Source organism: Camelus dromedarius, chromosome 33 (genome assembly GCF_036321535.1).
Source record: "Camelus dromedarius isolate mCamDro1 chromosome 33, mCamDro1.pat, whole genome shotgun sequence".
NCBI lineage: Eukaryota > Metazoa > Chordata > Mammalia > Artiodactyla > Camelidae > Camelus > Camelus dromedarius.
The window spans coordinates 12,287,894-12,311,135 of NC_087468.1; the positions used below are offsets into that span (position 1 = coordinate 12,287,894).

General features: G+C 49.1%; 2 protein-coding genes across 9 annotated transcripts in view; both read left to right on the forward strand.

The window, feature by feature from the left end:
* Nucleotides 1–3,402, forward strand: part of ACOXL (acyl-CoA oxidase like) — a 240,471-nt gene extending 237,069 nt beyond the window's left edge. The window contains exon 17 of the mRNA XM_064481989.1: nucleotides 3,211–3,402. Within this exon, the coding sequence (XP_064338059.1) occupies nucleotides 3,211–3,402 (192 nt within the window). The remainder of the gene's footprint in view (nucleotides 1–3,210) is intronic.
* Nucleotides 3,403–6,411: 3,009 nt separating this feature from the next.
* The window catches only part of BCL2L11 (BCL2 like 11), a 42,141-nt gene continuing 25,310 nt past the window's right edge, over nucleotides 6,412–23,242 (forward strand). For 3 of the 8 annotated variants that reach the window (XR_004133146.2, XM_031441234.2, XM_031441237.2), the window contains exons 1-2: nucleotides 8,082–8,369; nucleotides 9,306–9,700. Coding sequence is in view for 7 of the 8 variants with exons in the window: in XM_031441234.2 (XP_031297094.2) it covers nucleotides 8,101–8,369; nucleotides 9,306–9,700 (664 nt within the window). In the remaining variant the exon portion in view is untranslated. Of the gene's footprint in view, nucleotides 6,679–8,081; nucleotides 8,370–9,305; nucleotides 9,701–13,613; nucleotides 14,248–23,242 lie in introns of those variants that run through there. The other 5 variants (XM_031441240.2, XM_031441235.2, XM_031441236.2 and 2 more) reach the window with 5 other exon arrangements.

Here is a 23,242-nt window from a genome sequence, read left to right on the forward strand (position 1 = left end):
TGAGAGGTTTCTGGAGGCCTAAGCTCTGAAAGTCATACGGTATCACTTTCTCCGCATTCCGTTGGTCAAGGCGAGTCACAAGGCAGCCCAGATTCAAGGGATGGAGAAGACTGTCACGGTGCCCAAGCAAGAACGGGGCTAACTGAGGGACATTTCAAGCTGGGGTAAGGCACTTCACACAAACAGAGAACAGCAAGAGGTCATCTGGTGTTGGGAACAGAGATGGGGGATGTGGAAGCAGGCAGGAAAACCTTCTGCAGAGTCTTAGGAATAGCTGGGGTGTTACTGCGAGCGCACTGGGTACCTCGCACCTTGGGCATCTGTTGTATAATTAACACCAAAGCCATGGAAAGCAGGGTTTGCTTTGGAGGCCGTAAAGCTTCGTCATTGCCTGTTCTAGGCCATCCTTCTCTCTCCTAAGTGGGTGAGGAAAATGCAGGGAGAGTCAAAAAGAGGAAGAAAAAAACTAATCTGCAACTAGGTGGGGGTGGGAAGCAAAACCGATGTTATTAAAATCTCCCCTGGAAAAATCTACATATTAACATATCCACATAGTGTCCCTCCCTTGTGAGCTGTCTCCTCTTCTTTAACGTAGATATTTTCAAATCCCACTCGCTGGATAGTTCCAGTGGATCTTGTGTTCTTCTTGTGTTTGGAGCAGTACTTTCCCCTGCTTTCGGCCTGTCCTTTAAAAAAGATTCTGCAAGAATTTAAAACTTGCTCATATTCTTTTATTTTTAAAGGGCACTTCTCCATTGATGTTGCAAAAGCTAGTGAATATTCTTTGTAAAGAGGTGGGTGGGCTTGGGGTGCTTCATCCAACTCAACTGGCTTGCATACTGGCAGAATGGGGGGGTCCTATAATGTGTACCATTTTTTATGCTTATAGTGTGGAAACATGTTTGATATGCTTATGTTTGGTAATTAAACTTTTATAATAATTTTCTTAGTCCTAAAAGGCTATCTGGTAATATGGAAATACTGTAACTGTGTCATCATCAATGTTCTAGAAGCTACCTAAGTTTACTTTGTATGAAGATCATATTTGTAAAATGTCTTTAAAACTGCTCAGTAGCTCCATGATGTCAGAGGCTTGTGACTAATGTGTTCACACTAACTCCAGTGCCCAGCACAATCCCCAACACAGCGTGGGACTACAGTACCTACTTTGTAAGTGGAAGGATGAGCATTATTGTGACCATCCTCACAAGCAGAGGAGGGAGACACCTGGGATCTGAGTCAAACACATTGGAATGATGCCCCATCTTTCATCGGGACACTGATTGTTTTGGGGTTTGTGTGGCAGTCTGTGACAAATGGAGAGAACGAAAAGGAGGGGTATCTCAGAGAGCCCAGGAAATTTAGGTTTAGAAAGAATCGTAGCAGTCAACACACACTCTCCGAGTCAATCCAGCATTCCTCTTTGGAATGTCATTAGAGGGTTTGGTCTCTGAACACTTACAAGCAAGGAAACCCTCTTCTTCACCAGCCATCGGATTCCTTTTTCTAAAAAATCAATTTTATTCTCATTTTTAAAGTTGTCAAAATATCGAATAGAAATGTGCCTCCTGTAATTTCTACCTCTGGACCTTTATTCTGTGTTCGACACCAGGCCAACCAAACCCATACTCTCTCCCAAACGGCGCTCTTTCAAATAATTGAATCTCCCCTGTTGTTGAATATATGACACAATTGGTTGAGTTGTAATGCAAACCCAAAGGAAAAACTGTCTTGAATACTGATATTACACTATGTGGAAGGTTTAGAGGCTTGCACACCATCTCATGGTTTTGAACTGTGTGGTTAGAGACGTTCAGAGTTGACAGATTAGTCAGGGATTTGTCAAGAGTATTAATGACAAACTCTGAAATCTTGGTCGGTGAAAGTTCATCGTAGTGCATCTTGCAAACAGGATCAAAGTCTTTTCAGTACTGATTTGATGATGCTTAACCACAGCGTGTAAAGAATGAAGGTTTTCCTTGGAAATTACTGAGGTAATAGAGCACATTTTAAGGGAAGATGGACTGTTGGACTATTAAAATTCATGCTCTTCCCCACCCTCCCCACATCCCTGTTTTGGGGACCCCCCTTCATTGTCTCTGAACACCTGAAATGGCATTTTGGACTGCTGCAAAGGAACTGTGGTCTTAACAGCATTCGTGTCCCTCAGTGATGACCGCCACCATGAGGGCAAAGTGGGGCTGGTCTAAGTGATGTTTTTAAAAACCATAAAAATAAATCATAGAAACCTGGGGGCTTAACTTCAAGTTGGTGAGTGGAAGAAATTTACGGCCAGCTGAAAACTTGAAAAGTGGAGGAGTAAAGTGTGTAGCTGGTAAGTGGAAAGGAAATTAGTTCTCCTGACTTGTCCTTGTCAACTTTTAGAAAAACAATGTATTATTTTGGGTAGCTTTTTTTTCCTCTGCCATCTAAACCATGGAAAATGAAATAAAAATATACTCAGTGCAGCTCCTCCAAAATCACTGGCCTGCATTTCCATCTCCCTTATGCAGGGAAGTCTTATGGGTGCCTTCCAGTGGTTGTCAGAACATGGAGGGTGTCAGCAGGGTTCCTTTGTGTTAATTTCCCACAGGTAGATTTCCCGAGGCAGCCAGGTGGAAGGTGCCAACAAAAGTGCCAATGCCTGGCCTTGGTCTCCTGGTCCCACTGTGCGGGTGTTTCAGATTCGTGGCCTGATGCCAGCTAGGGATGGGAGATGTTAGTCTGGAGGACTGGGGCTGGTCTCCACCCATTCACCTGTTCTGATGCTCTTCCTGTTCAGTTGCCTCTGTGCGCCAGAGGGTGGCACCCCAGGCACTCCAGAGGTGGAGAGGAGGAAAAGGGAAAGGACTGGAGGAGAGGTGGGGGAAGGGGACAGGAGGGGAGGGGAGAGAAGGATTGGAAAGGGGAAAGTTGATGAATTCTCAGATTTTGGTCTCCTGCCCCCAGCTAATTTGGAACCCCCTCCCCCACTCCTTTTACAGAATCAGCTGAGCTTCTGCCCGACTAAGTGTCACAGAGTTAGGAATTTCTAAGATGAAAAAGGCATGTGAGGGCGACTACCATCCGGGGTCCCAGGAAATCGGAAGGGAGACTAGTGTCCGCGGGCGTTGGGTGTACGGGTGCCTGGGAGTGGGCGTAAAGCCGCGGGCACCAGGTTCTTATGAGTGAGCCAACATCAGACCTGTCCCTTTGTGTCGTGTTTTGCAGTTGCTCGATTTGTGCGACTCAGTGAAAGACGATGCCCTGAGGGTGATCTCCGCCTTTAACATCCCACACACCTCCCTCCACTCGCCAGTCGCTGGAATCACCAACTCGATGGCCGCCTGGAAGGCACCGCTGCATCCCCTGGCCGCGAAAGGGGCTCGCTCTCGGGGGCCCAAGCTGAGAGCCAAGTTATAGCGGGTGTGGTGGGAAGAGTGGTGGCGCGCCGGCAGCTGCCGCGACGCTTCTCAGACGCCCGGAGCCGGGGTCCGAGGCTGGTTGGCACGCGGCCCTCAGGGATTTTGGTCATGGAGTGGGGGGGGGGGGGTCCCGCTGAGGCTGGCGAGGTTCTCTCCGCTGCTGGAAAAGGGAGCCAGGTAGCCGGGCTGCAGCCCCCGGAGGGCGGCATTTTACGCTCTTTCAGTAACCCTGCCGGGTGGGGCCACGACCTCTGCCCCCTTAGGCACCAGATCCCCCTAGACTGAGTGGGCTCCCCTTTGACTGTGCCCCAGAGTCGGTCGCCACCAAAGGCCTCCCTCTGTCAGTGTGACTCAGATTCCCAGTGATTTGGGAAGACTGTGGTGCAGGGTCGGAAAAAAAAAATCAAAGCACAAAAAGCAAACACCCACGGGCAAAGGTTCAGTTCAGCAAGTGATGCTTTTCCAGTGAATCAGTCCCCCCTGGGCTCTGTGATGAAACACATGGTTGGGAGAGGGGAGTGTGAGCTTGGAGTTTTGCTCTGGGCAAAGTAGAACTCGGGCTCGTCCCTCCAGGCCGGCAGCTTCCGGATGGACTGTAAGACAACGCTGGGAAAACAGTTTTACTAAATGAAAGTGTCATCTATTCTTGAGAAGAGCACAGACACAGATAAAGTTTAATAAAGAAATTAAGCGTTGGGAAGGCGCTCCGGCTGCTTGCAGAGGACGGGGAGGTGGAGCAGGGCAATACACCGCAATAAGTTGGTTTCGGAACTTGGAGAGACCACACCGGCGACTCCTGTGGTTCCTGCGAGGGCCGTAGATGTCGCCCGACTTCATTCTCGCTTTCAGTCCAAGCCATCTTCCGTTCTCCCTCTCCACATCTCGTGGAAGAGGCAGGAGGGGACACTGCTGTGCTTGTGTCCCCAAGGGCGACATCCAGGACCAGAGCACAGATCTAATGCCTAGCTGCCCTTCTCACGTTGCCCCTTCTCTAGGCTCGGACTCTGCGGGAGAGGGCGGGAAGCTCCCCGGCACAGTCTGGGTTGCTGGAGCAGCCACCTCCAAGCCGAACCCCGGCTTGTGCCCTAAATAAGAGCATTCAGCTGTTGCTTTCCCCAACTCCTTTGTTTTTAAAAAGTGTTCATAGGGTCACTAGAGCAGACGACTCGGGGGCGGGGGAACTGCACAGAAGCCGAAGACAACCATCAGGGTTTCTTCTGTGTGGTTCTTTTCCGGTCTGCGTCGTCCAACGCCACCGAGAGCGCGGAGCACTCGGGCGCTCGGCGGGTTTGGGGCTCGCAGCGGGCACAGCAGGTTGGTCTCTTTTCCTGGGTGCTGCGCCAGGCGGTTAAGACGCAGAGTTCGCCTACGGCCTCCAATGTAGTCACTGACGGGAGCTTCAAGCTGCGGGCACGGTAAACTTTCCTTTGCGTCCACTTTGCCGCGTCGACATCCGAGTCATTTCCCTCCTGCAACGAAATCCCCGGGTGGAGCCCGGCCCGCGTCCTCAAGCCCCTCCCTTCAGGAGCCCTTGGCCCCCTTCACTTCGCTCAGGACTCTTCGGGAGGATGAGCTGAGAAGACTTTACCCTGGGGTTGTGCTGTCACGCTGACGTTCTGTATCTGCTTACAAAACATAAAAATTGACCAAAGTGGCCAGGCGGCGGGACAGCACTCGCTGACTTGCTTCTCTGCACCGAGGCACCCTGCCAGGGTGCGGGTTAGGGAGGCCCCTAAAGTGAGTCTTTAATCCATCTAGCCTGATCTCTACCGCGGCGGGATGTTCCACCTTCCAAAGGACTTGCACCGGACTCCTCCGCCAAGGGTGTCTCAAAACAAGGGGAGTGCAGGGAGGGGCAGAGGTGGGGAAGCAGGATGCGCATTGAAGTGACAGGGGTGCGGACACAGAGGAGGACCGGGGCGCTCGCGGAGTTTGGTCTCGGGGGAAGGAGCGGGAAAGGAGCCGCGGACTCCAAGGAGGACGGGGACAGGGGCGCGCAGGGAAGAGGGGTGGGGGGTATTGCCCTCCCCCTATTGCTCTCCACTTGCGGCCGGAAGCCCTCGGGGCTGCCTTCTCTGTCCTTAGCACGCCCAGGGACGGTTCCTGGGCGGTTCTCTGTGAGCCCAACAAATCTTCAGGATCCCAAACAGGTGGAGGCACTATCCTGTCTCCCACCTGGAGGCCACGACTTTTCTCGTCCCTTTTAATTTTTTTCTTAAAAGGATTTTTTTTTCCGAGTTCTTTTTTCATTTCCTTATTTTACCTGCTCTGCGCTCACTCTCTTCCCGGGTTGCGGGAAAAAAAGCCTCCGGGGATCGCTCCTGGCCCTTTTCCTCAAGTCTCCCGACTAAGGGCTCTGCCTCTTACCCGAGGTTCGGCCGGGGCGAAAAGCTAGGTGCCCCTTCGGGGTGACTTAGAGAGGGCGCCTAAGAGTACCGCGTTGAGGTGAGGGAGAGGAAGATGAGAAGCCTGCAGATGGGAGTCCCGCCCAGAGACCCGGAATCTGGAAAGGAGGGGCTCAGAGACCCCCCTGCTCACCCTTGGACCCGCGCGTTCCCGAGGACCCACCCAGTCCCGGCGCATGCCCCAGAGCGGCTTAGAGAGACACTCCCGGGGTAGAGCAAGGGCTCGGCGTAGCCTCCTGAGTGGCTGGACCTGGTTCAGAGCGTGGCCGGAGCGCCCCCTCTGTTCCATGCGCACGCGGTGACCACCGCTGGATGGGGAAAGGAGCGAGTACTTTTGGGGGTGGGGGATGGGTGCGCACAGAGCCGTCTGCGGCCCAAGTCACTGCAGTAAACACGCCGGGCTGGGGCAGGGCCGGCGGCGCGCGCAGCGGGGAACCCGCAGGGGACGCCCCCGCCTTTACCTGTCGGAGCCTGCACGCGCCGGCAGTCGCGGCGCCGCGGGGGCGGAGCTTGCCAGCCCGCGCGCCGGGGCGGGACTTAGCGGGGGCGGGGCCCGCAGTGATTGGGCGCGGGCGCGGGGCCGCCAGCCTGAGCTGGACTGCAGGGACGCGCAGGTTTCACTTCGCTCCGCGCAGCCTCCAGGTCTCGAGCGCGTAGGAGCGCTCCGTCCCCCGTCGTCGCCGCTGCAGCCGCCGCCACCGCCGGATTCTCTCAGCCGCCCTGCGAGCCCTGCCCTCTGCGGCCAGCATCACTTCAGGCTGCTGGGTTCGCCCCGCTCCCGCCGCCGCCGCCGCCACCGCCTCGGCGCCCTTCCCCTGGCCCTCATCCCCCCAATGTCTGACTCTGACTCTCGGACTGAGAAACGCAAGGTAAATACTTCCGAATCTCGAGGAGCAGGCCGAGTACGGATGGAAGACTTGGCGCTGGAGCCAGCACGGCTTCACCTTCTGCCCGCTTCCCGCGCACGTGCAGGCAGAGACCAGTGTACGCGTCTGGCTGGTCGTCTGCCGGGAGAAGGCGATCAGTGTGGGTCGGGTTTCCTCCCCAGGCCGGTCCGTTTTGGGGAGGGTCGTCCGCGGCTTGCGCAGGGATGCCGCGCATGGGGGTGGTGAAGGGTCTCAGGGCCAATTGAGAGGCAATGCATGCTCCCTGTGCTGTCCCCGGAGCTGGGGGACGCCGCACCATACTGGGAAGCGCGCCTGGCCGGGAAGTCTCGCCAGCCGCCCGCCCCGGTGGCCCCCGAGTTGCGGTCGCGAGGTATGAGCCGCTCTCGCGTCTTGGCTTTTAGCGGGCGCGGGCAGATTTACAGAACTGTGATGGTGTTTAAACTGATGAGACTCGGCTTTTCCTTTTACTCATTCAGGCCGAGCGAGGTTTCGGGCAGCTGATGCGTTCGCCCTTGCGGACTTGTCTAGGGCTCTTGCCCGGTCTGCGGGCGCTCTGCAGACGATGTCTGACGCACAGTCCGCAGACAGCGAGAGACGGCATTTCCCGACCAACGGGGCCACACAGTGGACGAGCGGCGGGCAGTAGAACCTGCTCGGTCCATGGGGCCGGGCGGTGTTAGCGATTCGGGCGTGCCCGAGCGCAGCCCGACCCACTCGCAGTGCTGGCTGGCAGTGCCGTGCCCTCGGGGGCCTGTTACTCAGGGTTGGCTCAGGTAGTGGAGGGCCCGCCGCACGCCGGGGATGGGGGCTGTGGATGTGTTCCTTGTCTGTGGTGGTCACGGGTGCGCGCGGAGATGCGCGTCGATGGCCAGTGGTGGCCGCTCAGATTTGGTGCGTGTCCCCCGGCGCACGGGAGAAAGAGGGAAGAAGTTGAAGGAGGAGGAGTGCTACAGCTGGAGTAGGGGTCCCCACCCCAGCGGACCTGGGTTAGGGTCGGCGGCCGGGACTGCAGTCTGGGGACGGCCGTGCGGGTTCTGTTTTGTCTCCAGGTGACCGGCTCCTGGGGTCAGCAGGAGCTGCGGGGGCGCTGGAGGCGCCTGGACCGGCAGAGGGGCGGGGCGGGGTGGCGTGGGCACCTTGTGTCCCGGAAACCTCCACCGAGGCTCCCGCCACCGCCACTGCCCGAGCGGCGTTCGGAGGCGAGTTTGTCAACAATCGCCTTGCCTTTGGCGGCCTGACGGGTAGGCGCCGCCCCCACCGCTGCCGGCGATTGGCTGCGGCGCAGAGCGACCGCGCGAGGGCCAATTGGGAGCGCGGGCACCCGGCGCCAGCGGCGCGGGGAGGTTGGCGGTGCCGCCGGCGGCGGGCGCAGTGCGCGAGGGGAGGAGCGGGAGGAGGCGGAGGATGTTCCCGGCGGCCGCGGCGGCGGCCGGGGCAGCGCGGGCCAGAGGCGCGGCGCGCGGAGCCCTCGGCTGCCCGGCAGAGCGCGACGTTGGACGGGCTGCGACTTGCAGGCTCTGCGCTGCCCCGGGAGCTCCCAGCGCGAGTCCCGGGCTTTGTCTCCCGCGCTGCCTTCGCGGTGACGGTCAGGGGGCTCCAGGTCGGCGAAGGGCGCGGGCCGGGTGCCGCGGGGCCCGGGCCCGGACGCGACGCTCGGAAGGGAAGGGGCGGACGTGAGTTTCGGCCCGATTGCCTTCGGAGGGGAGGGTCTTTAGGGCTTGGGAGCTGCGCTCCCCGAAGTCGTCTAGCGTGCAGAGTTGCTTGTGGACTTTGCAGGGGGCGCCAGGGAACGGCTTTGGGGACCCCCTTCAGTCTGGAGGTGTGCACTTAACAGTGCCGGTGTACCTCGAAGACGTTCTGTCGGGTTCAGTGCAGCGCGCTGCCCCACCCCCCGCGGGAGGAGGGGCGCGCGGGCCGGGAGCGGGAGGGACCGCGGGCGGAGAGAGTGCCGGAGCCCGGCCGAGCCGCGCTGAGTTACAAACTCTATTGTGACGCACTTACTACGACTGACGGCCCTTGCCAAACCTTCCCCAGACTTGCTGTCCTCAGCACTTTCGGCAGAACAATGGGGCCGGAGCGGGGAACGCGGCCAGTCGCCTGCAATCGCTGCATCTGCGCCCGCTCCCGTGCTCCAGCGCCGTATCTGATCCCGGGAAATCAGAGCCCACTGGGAGTTTCTGACTTATTCTAGTCGGCCCTGAGCAAAGAGCAATGCGAATAGACCTCAACCAAGCAGCCTCCTAAAACGTGTGTGTGTGTGTGTGTGTGTGTGTGTGTGTGTGTGTGTGTGAGTGTGTGAGTGTGAGAGAGAGAGCATCAGTTCAGCTAGTAATTGACATTGTCGCTGTGTTTTGTTTGGTGGCAAGAAGTTTAGTCCGTCCTCTCCAACCTCCCCCACAACAAGGATAATGATACTTTTTGTTATTTAGGTGTATTTTTATCCTTATTTGTTAGATCATATAGAGAACTGTTACTGTGTAAGTTATGACTATAAAATGTTTGCTATTAATTCTAAGGACTTAATGGATAGGTTGAAAATTTGCTCATTTATGAATTCCTCGTAATTATTATTTGACATAAGGTAATCTTAGTTTTAATTCTACTTGCAGAAAAAAAGACCAAATGGCAAAGCAACCTTCCGATGTAAGTTCTGAGTGTGACAGAGAAGGTGGACGATTGCAGCCCGCAGAGAGGCCCCCTCAGCTCAGGCCTGGGGCCCCCACCTCTCTACAGACAGAGCGGCAAGGTAATCCCGAAGGAGAAGGGGACCGCTGCCCCCAAGGCAGCCCCCAGGGCCCGCTGGCCCCACCGGCCAGCCCAGGCCCTTTCGCTACCAGATCCCCGCTTTTCATCTTCGTGAGAAGATCCTCTCTGCTGTCTCGATCCTCCAGTGGGTATTTCTCTTTTGACACAGACAGGAGCCCGGCACCCATGAGTTGTGATAAATCAACACAAACCCCAAGTCCTCCTTGCCAGGCCTTCAACCATTATCTCAGTGCGATGGGTAAGCATTGCCCGGGGAATCGGCAGTGGACGTGTGGTTGCTTGAATATCTGTCCAGAGGTCGTGTGTAGCATTTAAAGCCCCTGTATAGAGTTCTTGTAGTGATTTATTCCATGTCTTCATGGGATTGGAGCATATATCAAATAAAAAAATCCAACCAACATTTTTAAAAAATGGTACCAAGTTTTGTGGCAGTGATGAGTTGAGGTCCCAGCGAACCCCTGGTGCCTTCATTAAAGTGTCTGATCAGGGCATGTTGTCCTGACCGCTAAGATTTACACATTAATGACCTGCTTGAAAGGGACTCGTCAGGTACCACAGCAAGCTTACTAACCTAACCAAAAGTGTGAAGAAAAGGAGGAGACAAGTTAATCATTTTGGAAAATGACATTTTTAAAAAAGATGAACTAGTTCCTGTAGGCATTACCACCACAGAACCATAAAAATAGTTTGTTTTCTACTCAGATTCCTCTGGGTTTATTTTGTTTGCTCAGAGGATTTGGACATAGTACTAATAAGATTAGATTGTGGGTTTTTATTTCAAGGATTAAAGACAGTTTTCGGGTCTGAAGGAGGAGCAGCAAACATAAATGCCCAGAAAAATCTGGTCGTCCCATCGCTGAGGGGACTGACTGGTGGGGATTATGGCAGACTGGAGAGCGTTTGCCTTCTTCTGCTCTGGCCGCCCCCAGTTGTGGCTGTGAGGGGTGTGTGGTCTCACGGTGGTAGGTTTTCCTATAGTGTCAGATAACCCGACGATGCAGATTTTGATGCTGAATCTCCTGATGTTTAAACATTAGCAACTAATTTAGAACTTTGAAAGCGCTGGAAAGCCAAACAAAAACATCCGCGGGCTTGATTTGACCCTTGACCTTCCAGCGTGTGCAGTTCTGACCACCTGGGTTGGGGGGCAGGGGGAGGTGAGTGTGTTAGTACCAATTGGTATTCCCCAGTAGTGGAAAAGGTTCATGTCTTGATCAGGGTTCACCAGAATCTCATTTACCATTTGTCCAGATAAGCCCTTCTTGGGTTAACGATACAAGTAAGTTGGCAGCGTTACTGCTTAAGAACTCCAGCGTAGGTTCTTATTAAAGCTTACGCCAAAGGCTAATGAAAACAAAATCATCAGAGTAGACACTTAACTGCTGGAAAACATAGACAAATCTTACATTTGCAAATACCATGGGGCTTTGTCTTTATAACCTTCGGTGAGATAAACCCTTCGTGTCTGGCCCCACGTTGCAGAGTTAGGAACAACCTCAGAACGTTGGTCATGTGTCAGGGGTCGGGCACACCTGGGAAGTGGCAGACAGACAGGACAGAAACACCAGAAGCTGTGCATGCTGGCTGCGCGTCTCCTGCTGAACGCTGAGGGGCACTTCATTAGGAACCCCAGACAAGGAAAAGAGCTGGAAGTTTTATTACTCCTGGTCCTTTAGTTCCTGCTTATTGCTAGACTCCTGGGCTCCTGTCAGCCTCAGCAGGTCTCAGCGCTTGCATATGTTTTTCTGTCCTTGAAAACGCTCTTGACTATATGAGCCCTTGACTCATGAGTAAATGAGTTACTAAGTGAGTTAATGCGGCCTTATGGTGTGCACGTTTGAACACCCGTGTATTTTAAGGATCCTCTGGCAGCCATTATAGTTTTTCCCTGCAGACTTTTATTATCAGTCTCTGTAGGTAACTTAATGCGTGGAAATACCTTCTCCTTCCCTGGGATAGTCCTTCCTTAACCAGGAATAGTGGATGAGGCAGTGTTTTTTGGGTGGGTTTCTTTTTTTTTAATTTTTTTTTTTTTAACATAAGGATATAGGCATCAGTGCTTTTTTTGGTGACATGCTGTTTAGCGAGCTAATTATAAGGTGAGCACCGTTACTCAAGATGACAGGTGTACAGCTTTAGAGATCACTAAATTATTAAGCAAAGTTATGGTTTAACCTGTGAAGTATAAAGTAATGGATCCTGAGGTGTAATTTTATAGTATTAACTACATCCCAGTAGATTGGTGTGATAACGTAGAGTTTAAGGCATAGGATTAAATGATAAGCTGTGAGGAGTTTGTCTGAAGTTAATGCACCAAGGTAAGTTTTCAGTGTTAAGTTTTTGGGAGACTTGTTTGGGGAGGGGAGAGGGGTGGAGAGGGGGACTGCTGGTAGGAGGCGGGGACTCAGATGTGAGTGCGTTAAAGAATAAAATGTACACTGTTTGGTGTCTATAACTTTGCTTCCTGGCTATTCTTACAATAGTCCAGTGCTTGAAGACCACTGAAATACGCCGAGTTGGTAAATTTGGGGGTCTTCTCCCCTTTACAGCCGTGTTTAGTATTCCTTACTCAGCCGTATCCATTAAGATCTTCAGTGAAGCTTTTGATAACTTAACTGCAAAAGACATTCTTCACAAAGAGGTCATTATGATTGGTTTCAGCCAGTGCAGCACAAATGTGAGGTTATTAAGAGGTCCTCCTTGGGGCTTCCTTCATCCACAGAACCGTTTTCTGTGGAGTGACTTGGGGTAGAGAGCAGCGTGTGTTGCACTTTTGTTCTTGATCTTTGTTCTACTGAGAGTGTAAATTCTTGTCTGGGACGTGCAGCAGTTAGATGTTTGTACCAGGAAAGTTTTCATGTTTTTCCTCCATAGCCTCAGTTTTTCTGAAGATATGTTCAAAGAGTATTACATTTCTTTGTGAGAGAGACAGTTTTTTTCACTTTCACCAGATTTTATTCTTTTTACATCTTGGGAGGATTAGCTTGACAAATGCTCTCTTAATCCATGAAGAGCTGATTGTTCTAATCAAAATCGCTGATGAGGGGCAGGGAGGGTGTAGCTCAGTGGTAGAGCGCGTGGTTAGTGCGCACAAGGTCTGGGGTTCAATCCCCAGTACCTCCACTAAATAAATGAATGGGTGAATAAGAAAAAAACAGCCTAATTACCAACCCCCCCAAAAAGGCGAAACAAAACAATGACAAAAAAATGTTCTAAAAAATCGCCAGCCAAGGTGGTGTTTGGCTGAGTGCCTTCTCTGGGGAGTGTGCTTGGCCATGTGTGTTTTTAGTACACGCTGTGTACTGAATTCTCTACAAATCCATGCTTTGGAGATGTAGTCAAAGCAGTTGCAGATAAGAGTTGAGAAAGGTCAGGATATGGGTGAGTGCTCGTTATTAACAACTCTCATACATCATTCTGGTAAATGACTTAAACTTTGTACTTGTTCCCTGGCATGGCTGAATTCATGGGGCGGGGGTGACTGAATTGTGTTGTTCTTCGAGTCTGTCCCTCGACGGCTTGTGTCTGCTTTGCTTGGAGCTGGTAACTGGCCCCTGTTGTAAACTGTGAGCTCTCTGAGTTGGCCTGAGGAGGAGGAGGTGCTTAGGAGATATTAAGAATCATTTGAGCTTTGCCCTTTCCATGGAGACGACTAAGGACAAATAAGATTTCCCAAAAAGTCCTTACAAGAAGAAGACCCTGCCAACACCTGTCAGAAAATAGTTATTTGGTCCAATTCTAAGGTTTGTCACGTAGGGGTGACAGGTAGAGTCTAGCTCAGCACAGGCCCAGTGGGCCAACCACATGTGAACATTGAGCCCTTAAAACGGGGCTGGTCCAAATTGAGGTGTGCCCTCACTGTCAGTAAACACTGGAGTTTGAAGACTTAGCATATAAAAAAGAAGATAAGATATCTCAGTCATATTTATATTACATGCCGAGATGTTGTAACTATATTGAGTTAAATAATATATATTTTTTATTGTGGTAAAAAAAATGAAATTTACCATCTTAGCTATTTCTGAGTGTATATTTAGTCGTGTTAAGTATATTCACATTGTTGTGCATCCAGTTCTCAGAACTTTTTCACCCTGCAGAAACTGAAATTCAGCAGCCATTGAAGCAACTCCCCATTTCTTTCTCCCACCCAGCTCTTGGCAACCACCATTCTACCCTCTATCTCTGATTTTGACGACTCTTAGCTCGGGACCTCGGACGTGTGGAATCGCACAGCATTTGGCTTTTTCTAATTGGCTTATTCACTTAGCATGATGTCCTCAAGGATCATCCATGTAGCCTGCGAAGCAGCTTACGTTTTTAAGGCTGGAGAATATTCTGTTGTATGTATAGACCACATTTTCTTCATCCATCCACCCGCTGATGGACGTTTGGGTTGCTTTCATCTCTTGGCCATCATGGATAATGCTGCTGCGAACATGGATGTGTGCATATCTCTGCTGAGGAGCTTTCAGTTCTTTTTGGCTGTATACCGAGAAGTGGGATTGCTGGCTCACATAGTAGTTCTATTTTTAATTTTTTGAGGAACCTCCATACTGGCTTTCATAGTGGCTGCACTAATTTGCATTCCCACCAGCAGTGCCCTGAGTATTCCTTTTCTCCACATCCTCACTAGCATTTCTCTCTTGTCTTTTTGATAATGGCCATTTTAGCAGGTGTGAGGTGATACCTCATTGTGGTTTTGATTTGCAGCTTTCTAATGATTAGTAATGTTGAGCATCTTTTCATGTACTTGTTGGTTATTAAATAAAGTATTTTTTGATATTAGTTGTACCTGTTTCTTTCTACTTTTTAAAGTGTGCCTATTGGGAAAAAATGTCAAATTAGATCTGTGGCTGACATTCTGTTTTAACTGGATGGGTTGGCCAGGCAGGTGGAGGAGCGAGGCCATGCCCGGTGCTTTAGCAAACGAGACCTTATTCTTCCACTCAAAGCACGTCATTTCTGTGGAACTTGCTCCTTTGGTTGCTTTTGTTGACTTAAAAGAGTGAAAGTAACTACTCTAATCTTGTAAGCATCTTAAACATTAAGTGAGCTTTGTTGATATATTCTGCAGGCAAATATGAGTCTCAGTTTTGTTTTACCTCTTTAACCTCCATGTACATGAGGCTTTGAAAAGGCATAGTGATTTGATCCCTCGGGCACCTCAAGGCTGCCCTGGAGTCTGCTGACAGGGATAGAATCTTCTTTGCTGAAGACCTGGTTCTGACCTTCAAGCCCCAGGGTCACTAGTTTGGACACCAGGAGAAACAAGTACACTTTGTGTGTCTCGAGTGGGGACAGAAGGGGGTAAGAGAGGGAAAATTTTCTTTGCTGGTTCCAAACAAAATTTAGTGATTGATAGCTGTGTAGACATGTTTAAATTTTATGTCTTTTAAAAAACTTATTTGGGGATAATTATAGATTGATACGCATGTTGTAAGACATAACACAGAGAAATCCTGTGTGTCCTTTACCCAGTTTCCCACAAGTACTGTATCACAGCCAGCATGTGGCTTTGAGAGATTCCAGCTACCTTATGCAGAATTCACCAATTTCACATGCATTCCATTTCTGTGTGTGAGTGTATTTACTTCTGTGCAATGTCATCAAACGTATAGGTTGTGTGACCATCCCTACAGTCAAGATCCAGAACGGTTCTGCCCTGAGGATTCTCTTGAGACCTTTTTAGAGTCACAGCCACCTGCCTCCCACTCCCTAACCCCCTGACAGCCAGTGATCTGTGCTACGTATCTATACTTCTGTCCTTTCAGGTGTGCTAGAGAAATAGGGTCATACTACATGTGACCTTTTGAGACTGGCTCTTTTCACCTAGCGTAATGATGCCTTTGACGTCCACCCAAAATTGGATGTACCACAGTTTAACGATCGACCTGTTGAAGGACATTTGGGTTGTTTGCAGATTCTGGCAGGGACCTGGCACTTGGGGGCCATTTGCCAGCCTGCACAGGACATTACACGTTGTCCTCTGGTACATCTTTGGGCAGCTGCCAGCTGAAGGCCATAGGCACGGGCTTCCTGGTGAAGCCTCCCATCAGACTAGCCACCAAGGCTTCAACCAGGACAACGGAACTGCTGCTGTGAACTGTGCTCTGCGGGTTTTTCTGTGAACACGAGTCTTCATTTCTCTAGGAAATACCCAGAAGCACAGTTGTTGGGTCATATGGTAGTTTGGGTTTTTAAGAAACTGCCAGACACTTCGCCAGAGTGTGGCTTGTACCATTTTACATTCCCATTGCGATGTATGGGAGAACCATTTTCTCCAGATCTTAGCCGGCATTCGGTGGTGTCACTATTTTGTGTTTTAGCCATCCTCACATTTGCATAATGATATCTCATTGTAATTTTAATGACATTGAATATTTTTTTTTGTTTGTTTGCCCCTCTCTCTTCTCCCGTGAAATGGTTGTTCATGTCTTTCACTCATTTTCTAATTGGGGTTTTTGTTTGTTGTTTTTTGTTTTACTCTTGAGTTTTGAGAGTTCTTGTGTATTCTAGACTCAAGGCTTTTGTCGGATATGTGATTTGTAAATATTTTCTCCCAGTCTGGCTTGTCTTTTTCATCCTCTTAACTTCATAGAGCAAAAGTTTTTAATTTTGATGAAGTGAATTTTATCAGTTTTTCTTTTCATGGATAATGTCTTTGATGTCCAGTCTAAGAACTCTTCACCAGGCTTTAAGTGCCCCAGATTTTTTCCTAGTTTTTTCCACCCCCAGAAGTCTTACAGGTTTACGTTTTACATTTAGATCTCTGATTTATGTTGAGTTAATTAATTGGTGTATTGGGTGTGAGATCGAGATCATTGTTTATTCTTTTGGACTACAGTGCCCGGTTGCTCCAGCGTCGTTTGTTGAAAAGGTAATTCTTTTTCAAGCTAATGGCTTTGCCCCTTGGTCAAAAATCAATTGGTGTGTTTGTGTGGGTCTGTTTCTAGGTTCTCTTTTGTGTTCCATTGAATGTATCTGCCCCTTTGTCCATACCATATTGTCTTGATTACTGTGATTGTATATGAAGCCGTCATAATGGGTAGAGTGATTCTTCAGGCTGCTTTCTTTTTTTCTGAAAATTGTTTTAGCCTAGGTCCTGTGCCTTTTCATATAAATTTTAGAATAAGCTTGTCTGCGCCTACCAAAACCCCTGCTAGGATTTTGATAGAAATTATGTTAAACCTGTAATTCAGTTTGGGGAAGAATTGGCTTCTTGACTATTAAGTCTTCCAATCCATAAACAGGAATATCTCTTCAAGTATTGAGGTCTTTAGGTTTTGTAATCTTCAGTGTACAGACTTTGTACATGTTTTGTTAGATTTCATTTTGGAGAAATTATTAACGGTAGTTTATTTTTTATTCCAGTTTCCATTGTATTCATTTTAGTACGTGGAAATGCAGTTCATTTTTGTGTATTGATCTTATATCCTGCAGCCTTGTTGAACTCATTCATTTAAGAAATTTTTTTGTAAAATTTTTGGGTGACCTATTTAGACAATCATGTAATCTCAAATAGGTAACAGTTTTATTTCTTCCTTTCTTACTTGCATGTATGTGTTTCATTTATTTTTCTTGCCTTAATGCACTGGCTACCACCTCCAGTGCTATGGTAAATAGGAGTGGTGAGAGTAGACATCCTTGCCTTTTCCCTGATCTTAGTGGGAAGGCTTTTAGTCCTTAACCATCAAGTGCGATGTTAACCATACATACTTTGTAGATGCTCTTCAAAAAGGTGAAGTTTCTCTTTATTCCCAGAATCCTGAGAGTTTTTATCATGAATGAATGGATGTTGGATTTTATAAAACATTTATTCTGCATCAATTGATGTGATCATGTGACCTTATGTTAGCCCATTGATATGATGTGTTAAATTGATTTTTCAATATTAATCTACCTTTCAGGCCTGGGATAAATTCTCCTTGATCAATCGCTGAATTGAATTTGCTAACATTTTATTGTGGGTATTTGGACGTGAGTTCATGAGAGGTATCTGTCTGGGTCTGGTTAAGGCCTTGACAGTGAGTTGGCAAGTGTTCCCTCCTCCTCTACCCTGAAAGAGATTCTGTAAAATTGGTATTAATTCTTCTTTAAACGTTTGGAAGCTTTCTCTAGTGAAACCACCTGGACCTGGAGATTTCACTTCTGGGTGTTTTTAATTACAAATTTAATTTTTTAGTGTTTGTAGGGCTATTCTGGTTATCTAATTCATCTTGGTTGAATTTTGGTAGTTGGTGGGTTTTGAGGAATTGGTCCATTTTTTTCTAAGTGGTTGAATTTTGAGCATATAAAGTGTTTATATTGTTTCCTTTTAAATGGATCCAGGATCTGTTGTGATAGCCCATTTTATTCCTAATATGGGTGGTTTATGTTTTCTTATTTTTTTAATCTTTACCAGTCTCTCTAGAGAAATTTGTTGAGGTTTGTTTTATGAGTCAGGATATAGTCTATTTTGGTAAATGACCCAAGAATGCTTGGGGAAAAAAAAAAACAACCTGTCTTCTGCTGCTGTTGGGTGGCGGGTCCATTATGTATTTGTCGATTAGATCTTATCAGTTGGCTGTGTTGTTTGGCTCTTCTATATCTTTGCTAGTTTTCTGTTTGTAGTAGTTCTGTTAATTGCTGAGAGAGCATGACATTGCCCAAGTCCCAACTGTAATGGTGGATTTTTCTATTTTTCCTTTCCTATCTATCAGATTTTGCTCTGTGTATTTTGAGGCACTGTTGTTTGGTACTTACACATTTTGAATTATCATGTCTGCCTGTTGGGTTGATCCTTTTATCATTGCTGTAAAATCTACTTTGTCAAATGTTAATATAGCCATTCCTGCTTTTTGTAAAAAATATTAACAATGTTTCCATGGTATGTCTTTTTCCATCCGTCCACTTCCAGCCTACCTGTGTTTTATCTGAAGTAAGTTTTTTCTGTACAGCACATCTATAGATGGTGGTGTTTTATCTACTGCATCAGATCTATCTTTTAAATGAAGTGTTTAGACCATTTACGTTGTAATTGTTGATATGTTAGTGCTGAAGTCTGCCATGTTATTATCTTTCTGTTTCCTCTGTTTGTATTTCTGTTTCCTGTGTTGGTTTTTTTCAACCTTACTGTGAGTTGAACTCTCTTAGGCTGTCATCTTGATTTTTTTTGGTCGTGTTTTTACACATACATTGTTCTGTGTTGTTTCCTTAGTGGCTTCTCCAGGTGTTACACCATACAGATGTGACTTACTATAATCTACCAGTAGTAACGTTGTCACTGTTTTATGACTTCAGCTGCTGTGTAGCCCCCTTCCTTCTTCCCTTTGGTCCCTTTACCTGCCCCAATTTTCAAATATAATTGTTTTAAATATTTCCTCTGTGTACATTGAGCACCATATCAGATGATGTTATATTTTTTGCTTCAACCATCAAATAAATGTGTCTTAAGAAACTCATGAGAAGTAGGCTAGTTTATTATATCTATTCCCATTTTTTCCTATTCTAATATTCTTTCCTTCCTGAAGTTCTAAGGCTCTGTTACCCTTCCCTTCCTGTTCAGAGGATCGCATTAGCCCTTCTTCAGTGGTAGGCCTGCTGGCAGCAATCCTGAGCTCTCTCTCGGAGAACATCTTTATTTCCCCTTCGCTCCAGAGGGTGTTTTCGCTGGATATAGAATTTGTGGTTGACAGCTGTTTTCTCCCCCAGTGCTTGAAACACATGCCACTTCCTCCTGACCTTTATGGTTTCAGGTGAGAAATCTTTTGTTGTTCGAATTGTTCTCCTTTTAAGTTATGTGTCATTTCTGTCTGGCTGCTTTCAGGGTCTTTCCTTTGTCTTTTACTTTGGGAGGGGAGGTAATTAGGTTTATTTGTTTATCTGTTTAATTTTAGAGGCAGCACTGGGGATTGAACCCAGGACCTCATGCATGTTAAGCATGTGCTCTAGCACTTGAGCTGTGTCCCCCCTCCTCTAGTTACCAGAAGCTTAATTATCCTGTGTCTTGGATTTCTCACCCAGCTTCTTGAATCTGTGGTTTTGTGTTTTGTGCCAAGTTTGGGAAGTTTTCAGCCATTATGTCTTTGGATAGTTTTTTCAGTCCCTTCCTGTCTCTTTTGGGACTCTGATGGCAAGAGTTAGTGTTTTTGTTGCAGTCTTAAGGTCCCGAGACTATTCATTTTTCATTGTATATTCTCTCCATTCAGATAAACAAAATTCTGTTGATCTGGCCTTGTGTCTGCTGATTCTGTTCTCTGTCACTTCTGCCTTATTATTGATCCTTACCCAGTGAGTTTTTGCTTTTCTACTTTCATTGTATTTTTCAATTTTAAAATGTTGCCTGCATCTGCTTGGTGAGGTGGATGTTCAGACCCCAACTTGGTCTTGCTGCTACTTTCCAGCAGAATTGGGGCATTAGTCAAGGGTGTAAGGTCACCCCACCATTGACGCCTAGAGGGGGAGGCGGTGGAGGGCTGACTCACAGGCCTTGCTTCTGCGTGGGGGGGGGCAGGGGGCAGAGCTCAGCTCTTCTCTGCTCCCTGCTTGCTCCCCTTCGTTCCCCTCCTTGATGCCAGGTGTGAGTTCCCCTTCATTGTCCATCATGCCTGCTGCGTCCCGCTAACTCTGGAGGCTGGGATTGGGGAACCGGTGGGCACTAGCCCTGGTTGCCAGCACCTCATTCAGTCTTGCTGCTGCCAGGGGTGAGGGTGGTACTTGAACCTCAAGCTTCCCACTGGGCCTTCCCTACCCAGAGTTCGGGGAGGTGGGTGCTGACTTTCCCTGACTTGTTCTGTCTCAGTGCTCATCAGTGCTGGGTGGAGGTGGAGGCCAGGCCCGCAGCTGGGCCTGCCGATGTTGGGGGGGGGGGTCCCGGTGTCCGCATGTCGTGGCCACTCTCCCTGCCTGGTTCCACCTCCACGCTGCTTAGTCGGGGTGGCGGCTCATCTCTCTGCTGGGCCCCATAACGACACCCTGGAGGGGGAATCATAGCGTCATCCGCTTTACTGGGCAGGGGCTGGGAGATCCGCTCCCTGCCTAACCTGCCAACACCTGGCGGCGGCACTGACCGTGTCTGCTGGGCTGGGGCCGGGCAGCGTGGGCCGTTCAGCTGGAGTAGGGCAGGTATGGCCAAAAGATTTTCTCTTGCGAGGCCCCCACTCCCCAGTCTTGGGCTGAAGAGAACGGACTTTCCTTGGAGCATCTTTTCTCTGCCTGTTGGAGATCGCATTGGAGGCCCCTGCAGTGCCCTGTCTCTGGTCTATGGAAGGGGACTGGGGAACTCACACCCCGTGGTCCCCAGGCAGCCCACCCCTCATTCCCTTCTCAGTCTTCTGTGCTTGCTGCTTGTGTTAAGTCCAGAATTTTTAGTTGTAAAAAGGACCACCTGGGGGAGCAGGGCTACCCCACCTTAGTGGAGCTAGAAATCTATATTTCCTTTTAACTAAGTATTTATGATTGGTATTGATTAGCTCTGGTTGCAAAATCCTACTCAGAATTTTGGAAAACACCTCTTTTACCTTTTGTTTTTACTCTACGTATGGAATAATGGGCTTTTAATTTTGGGAAGAGATTGAGCAATAATCCTGGACACTTCTTCAGGTAGTGAGTGCAGTGTCTACTGTTGGGTGATCCTGGCGGTGCCCTGAGGACGGGGCACCGAGCTGCCTGAAGATGTACGGGTAACTCACGCCTGAGTCCACATGCCAGAGGGGACTGCTCATTAAAGAAACTGTTAAGTCCTGTGGTTCTGTGTGATTGGACTGTAAAGCAGGATAAAAGAGATCCATCAGCCATTGATTTGTTTTGTGTTTAGGGCCTTTGTGGTGGTAGATTTGAAGAGAAACTGAGACACGTAGTTGCCAGTTGAATGCTAGACCGTCTGATGTCTTGCTCCCTGACCTACTTTAAAACCACTGAATTGGAGCATTTGCCCAGTGCCTGAGGCTCTGCACACCCCTGGTGTGGTCACCCCGCCTGTCCTGGACAGGACTCCCCTCGGACCCCCACCACTCCCCGCCGCCACCTCCCTCAGTCGTCTTCATTCCTACTCTGTTGGGTCCGCCTCGGACTCAGCATATCCCTCCTGTGACCAAGTTTCCAGCTTCTTTCACCTTCTGGTCCCTGTCCTCTGGTTGTTCCGCTTGGTCGGTGGCCAGGACCCGTGCTGGGGCACGGCTGCTTTCTTTCTCGGTGGAGGTCCTGTTGACACAAAGCAGACATCTGTCCTTTAAGACCTTGCAGACTTGGCCCTGTGCCGGGCTATGCCATGCACCGGGCTGTAAGCACTGTGCCGCCTGCCCGCCCTCACACCCTGCTCTGCAGGCGCAGAACAGGGCCTGACGTCCCTTCCTTTCTTAGGAAATGATGGCAGAAAACGTATACGCAGAGGGTTCCTTGCGGCATTTTTTTATACCAACCAGAAACCTATCGGCCGTCCTCCTGGTGTGGGAAAATCTCTACATGATTACACGTCCTTGGGCCAGACTGTCTCCTGAATGATGCTAAAAAGACTAGTCCAGCATAGTGCTAAGTTAAAAAAGTTCATAAAGTTCTTGATAATGTCCTAGTGTCATAATCTGTGCTGCTGTAACAAAAGTTCCATAGATTGATGACTTCAGCAACAGACATGGAAGCTGATCAGGGTGCTGGCATGGTCCAGCTCCAGTGATGGCCCTCCTCCCAGTCCCAGAACAAACAAACAACAGAAAAGAAGAAAATCTTTTCTAGAAACTGGCCTGGGAGGGTGGGGGAGATCTGAATCACCCCTAACCTGCCCGTGAACCTGCACATCACCCTGAAAAGAACCTTGGCAAATCTTTGGACCGTGGAGAGACATCTGGAAACCCACACTGCACCTGACTTTGTCTGAACTGGGCCCGTGTCGAGGACACCTGTGGAGGGGGAGCGGCCCATTTGATTTGGCAGAAATCTGACTGCAGTTCAAGTCATGCATTTGGAGCAGAAATGATCTGGAGACCTAAGACATAGGCTAAATGACTTTTTCCCACAGTCAAAAGTTATTGCAACTGTTTTCAAAATAAGAGGTGTTTTGCTCTTTAACTTAACATGGGAAATATTCATTGCCTGAATAGAATCAAGAATTTTAAAAGCACTTTTTTTTGCCGTTTTGCTTGAGGAAGTTATGCTCCTGTGGCCATTGTTAAGATTTTGGTTTTTACTTCTGAGTGAGCGAATCATGAATCCTTGGGAACTTTTTCTTCACACGCTGCGAGCTGACTGATGCCAACAGTCTGTACAAACGTTCCCCTGGTGGACGAGTTTAAGCCCAGTTTGTAAGAGGCTGCTGGGCTTTTGTGGTTTTAAGTATTTGCTTAGGATGAGTCGGTATCCCCAGTGTCCTGCGGGAAACCCAGATTCACTTTGCGTTTCCTCCATTCGCTACCCTGGACCAGGTCTCCGTTCTCCAACCAGGCAGTGATGGAGAAGACCAGCGCCTGGGAAAGGGATGCTCGGCTGCGCGTGCCTGGGGCTGGGAGTGAGGGCTGCTCAGGGCCGTGTCTGGTGCTGGAGCCAGGGGCTGTGAACCCGGGCCTTCGGCAGGAGTGCCTGACTGTCCGCACAGGATGCGATGCTTCCTTTATTTTGGGCTTTGCAGCCCATCCTTAGAAGTGGAAATGGTTTTGGAACTAAAATTTTTGTAAAACAGAGTCAACCATTTCAGCCTGAGAGGGTGTGTGTGTTAAAGTAAGTTTAACACAATGATTCCCAACTATCTGAGTTGCTCTGGGAACTTTTTTCCCCCAAATTAGTCATGTTCTTGGGCCAGAGCATGTTTCCC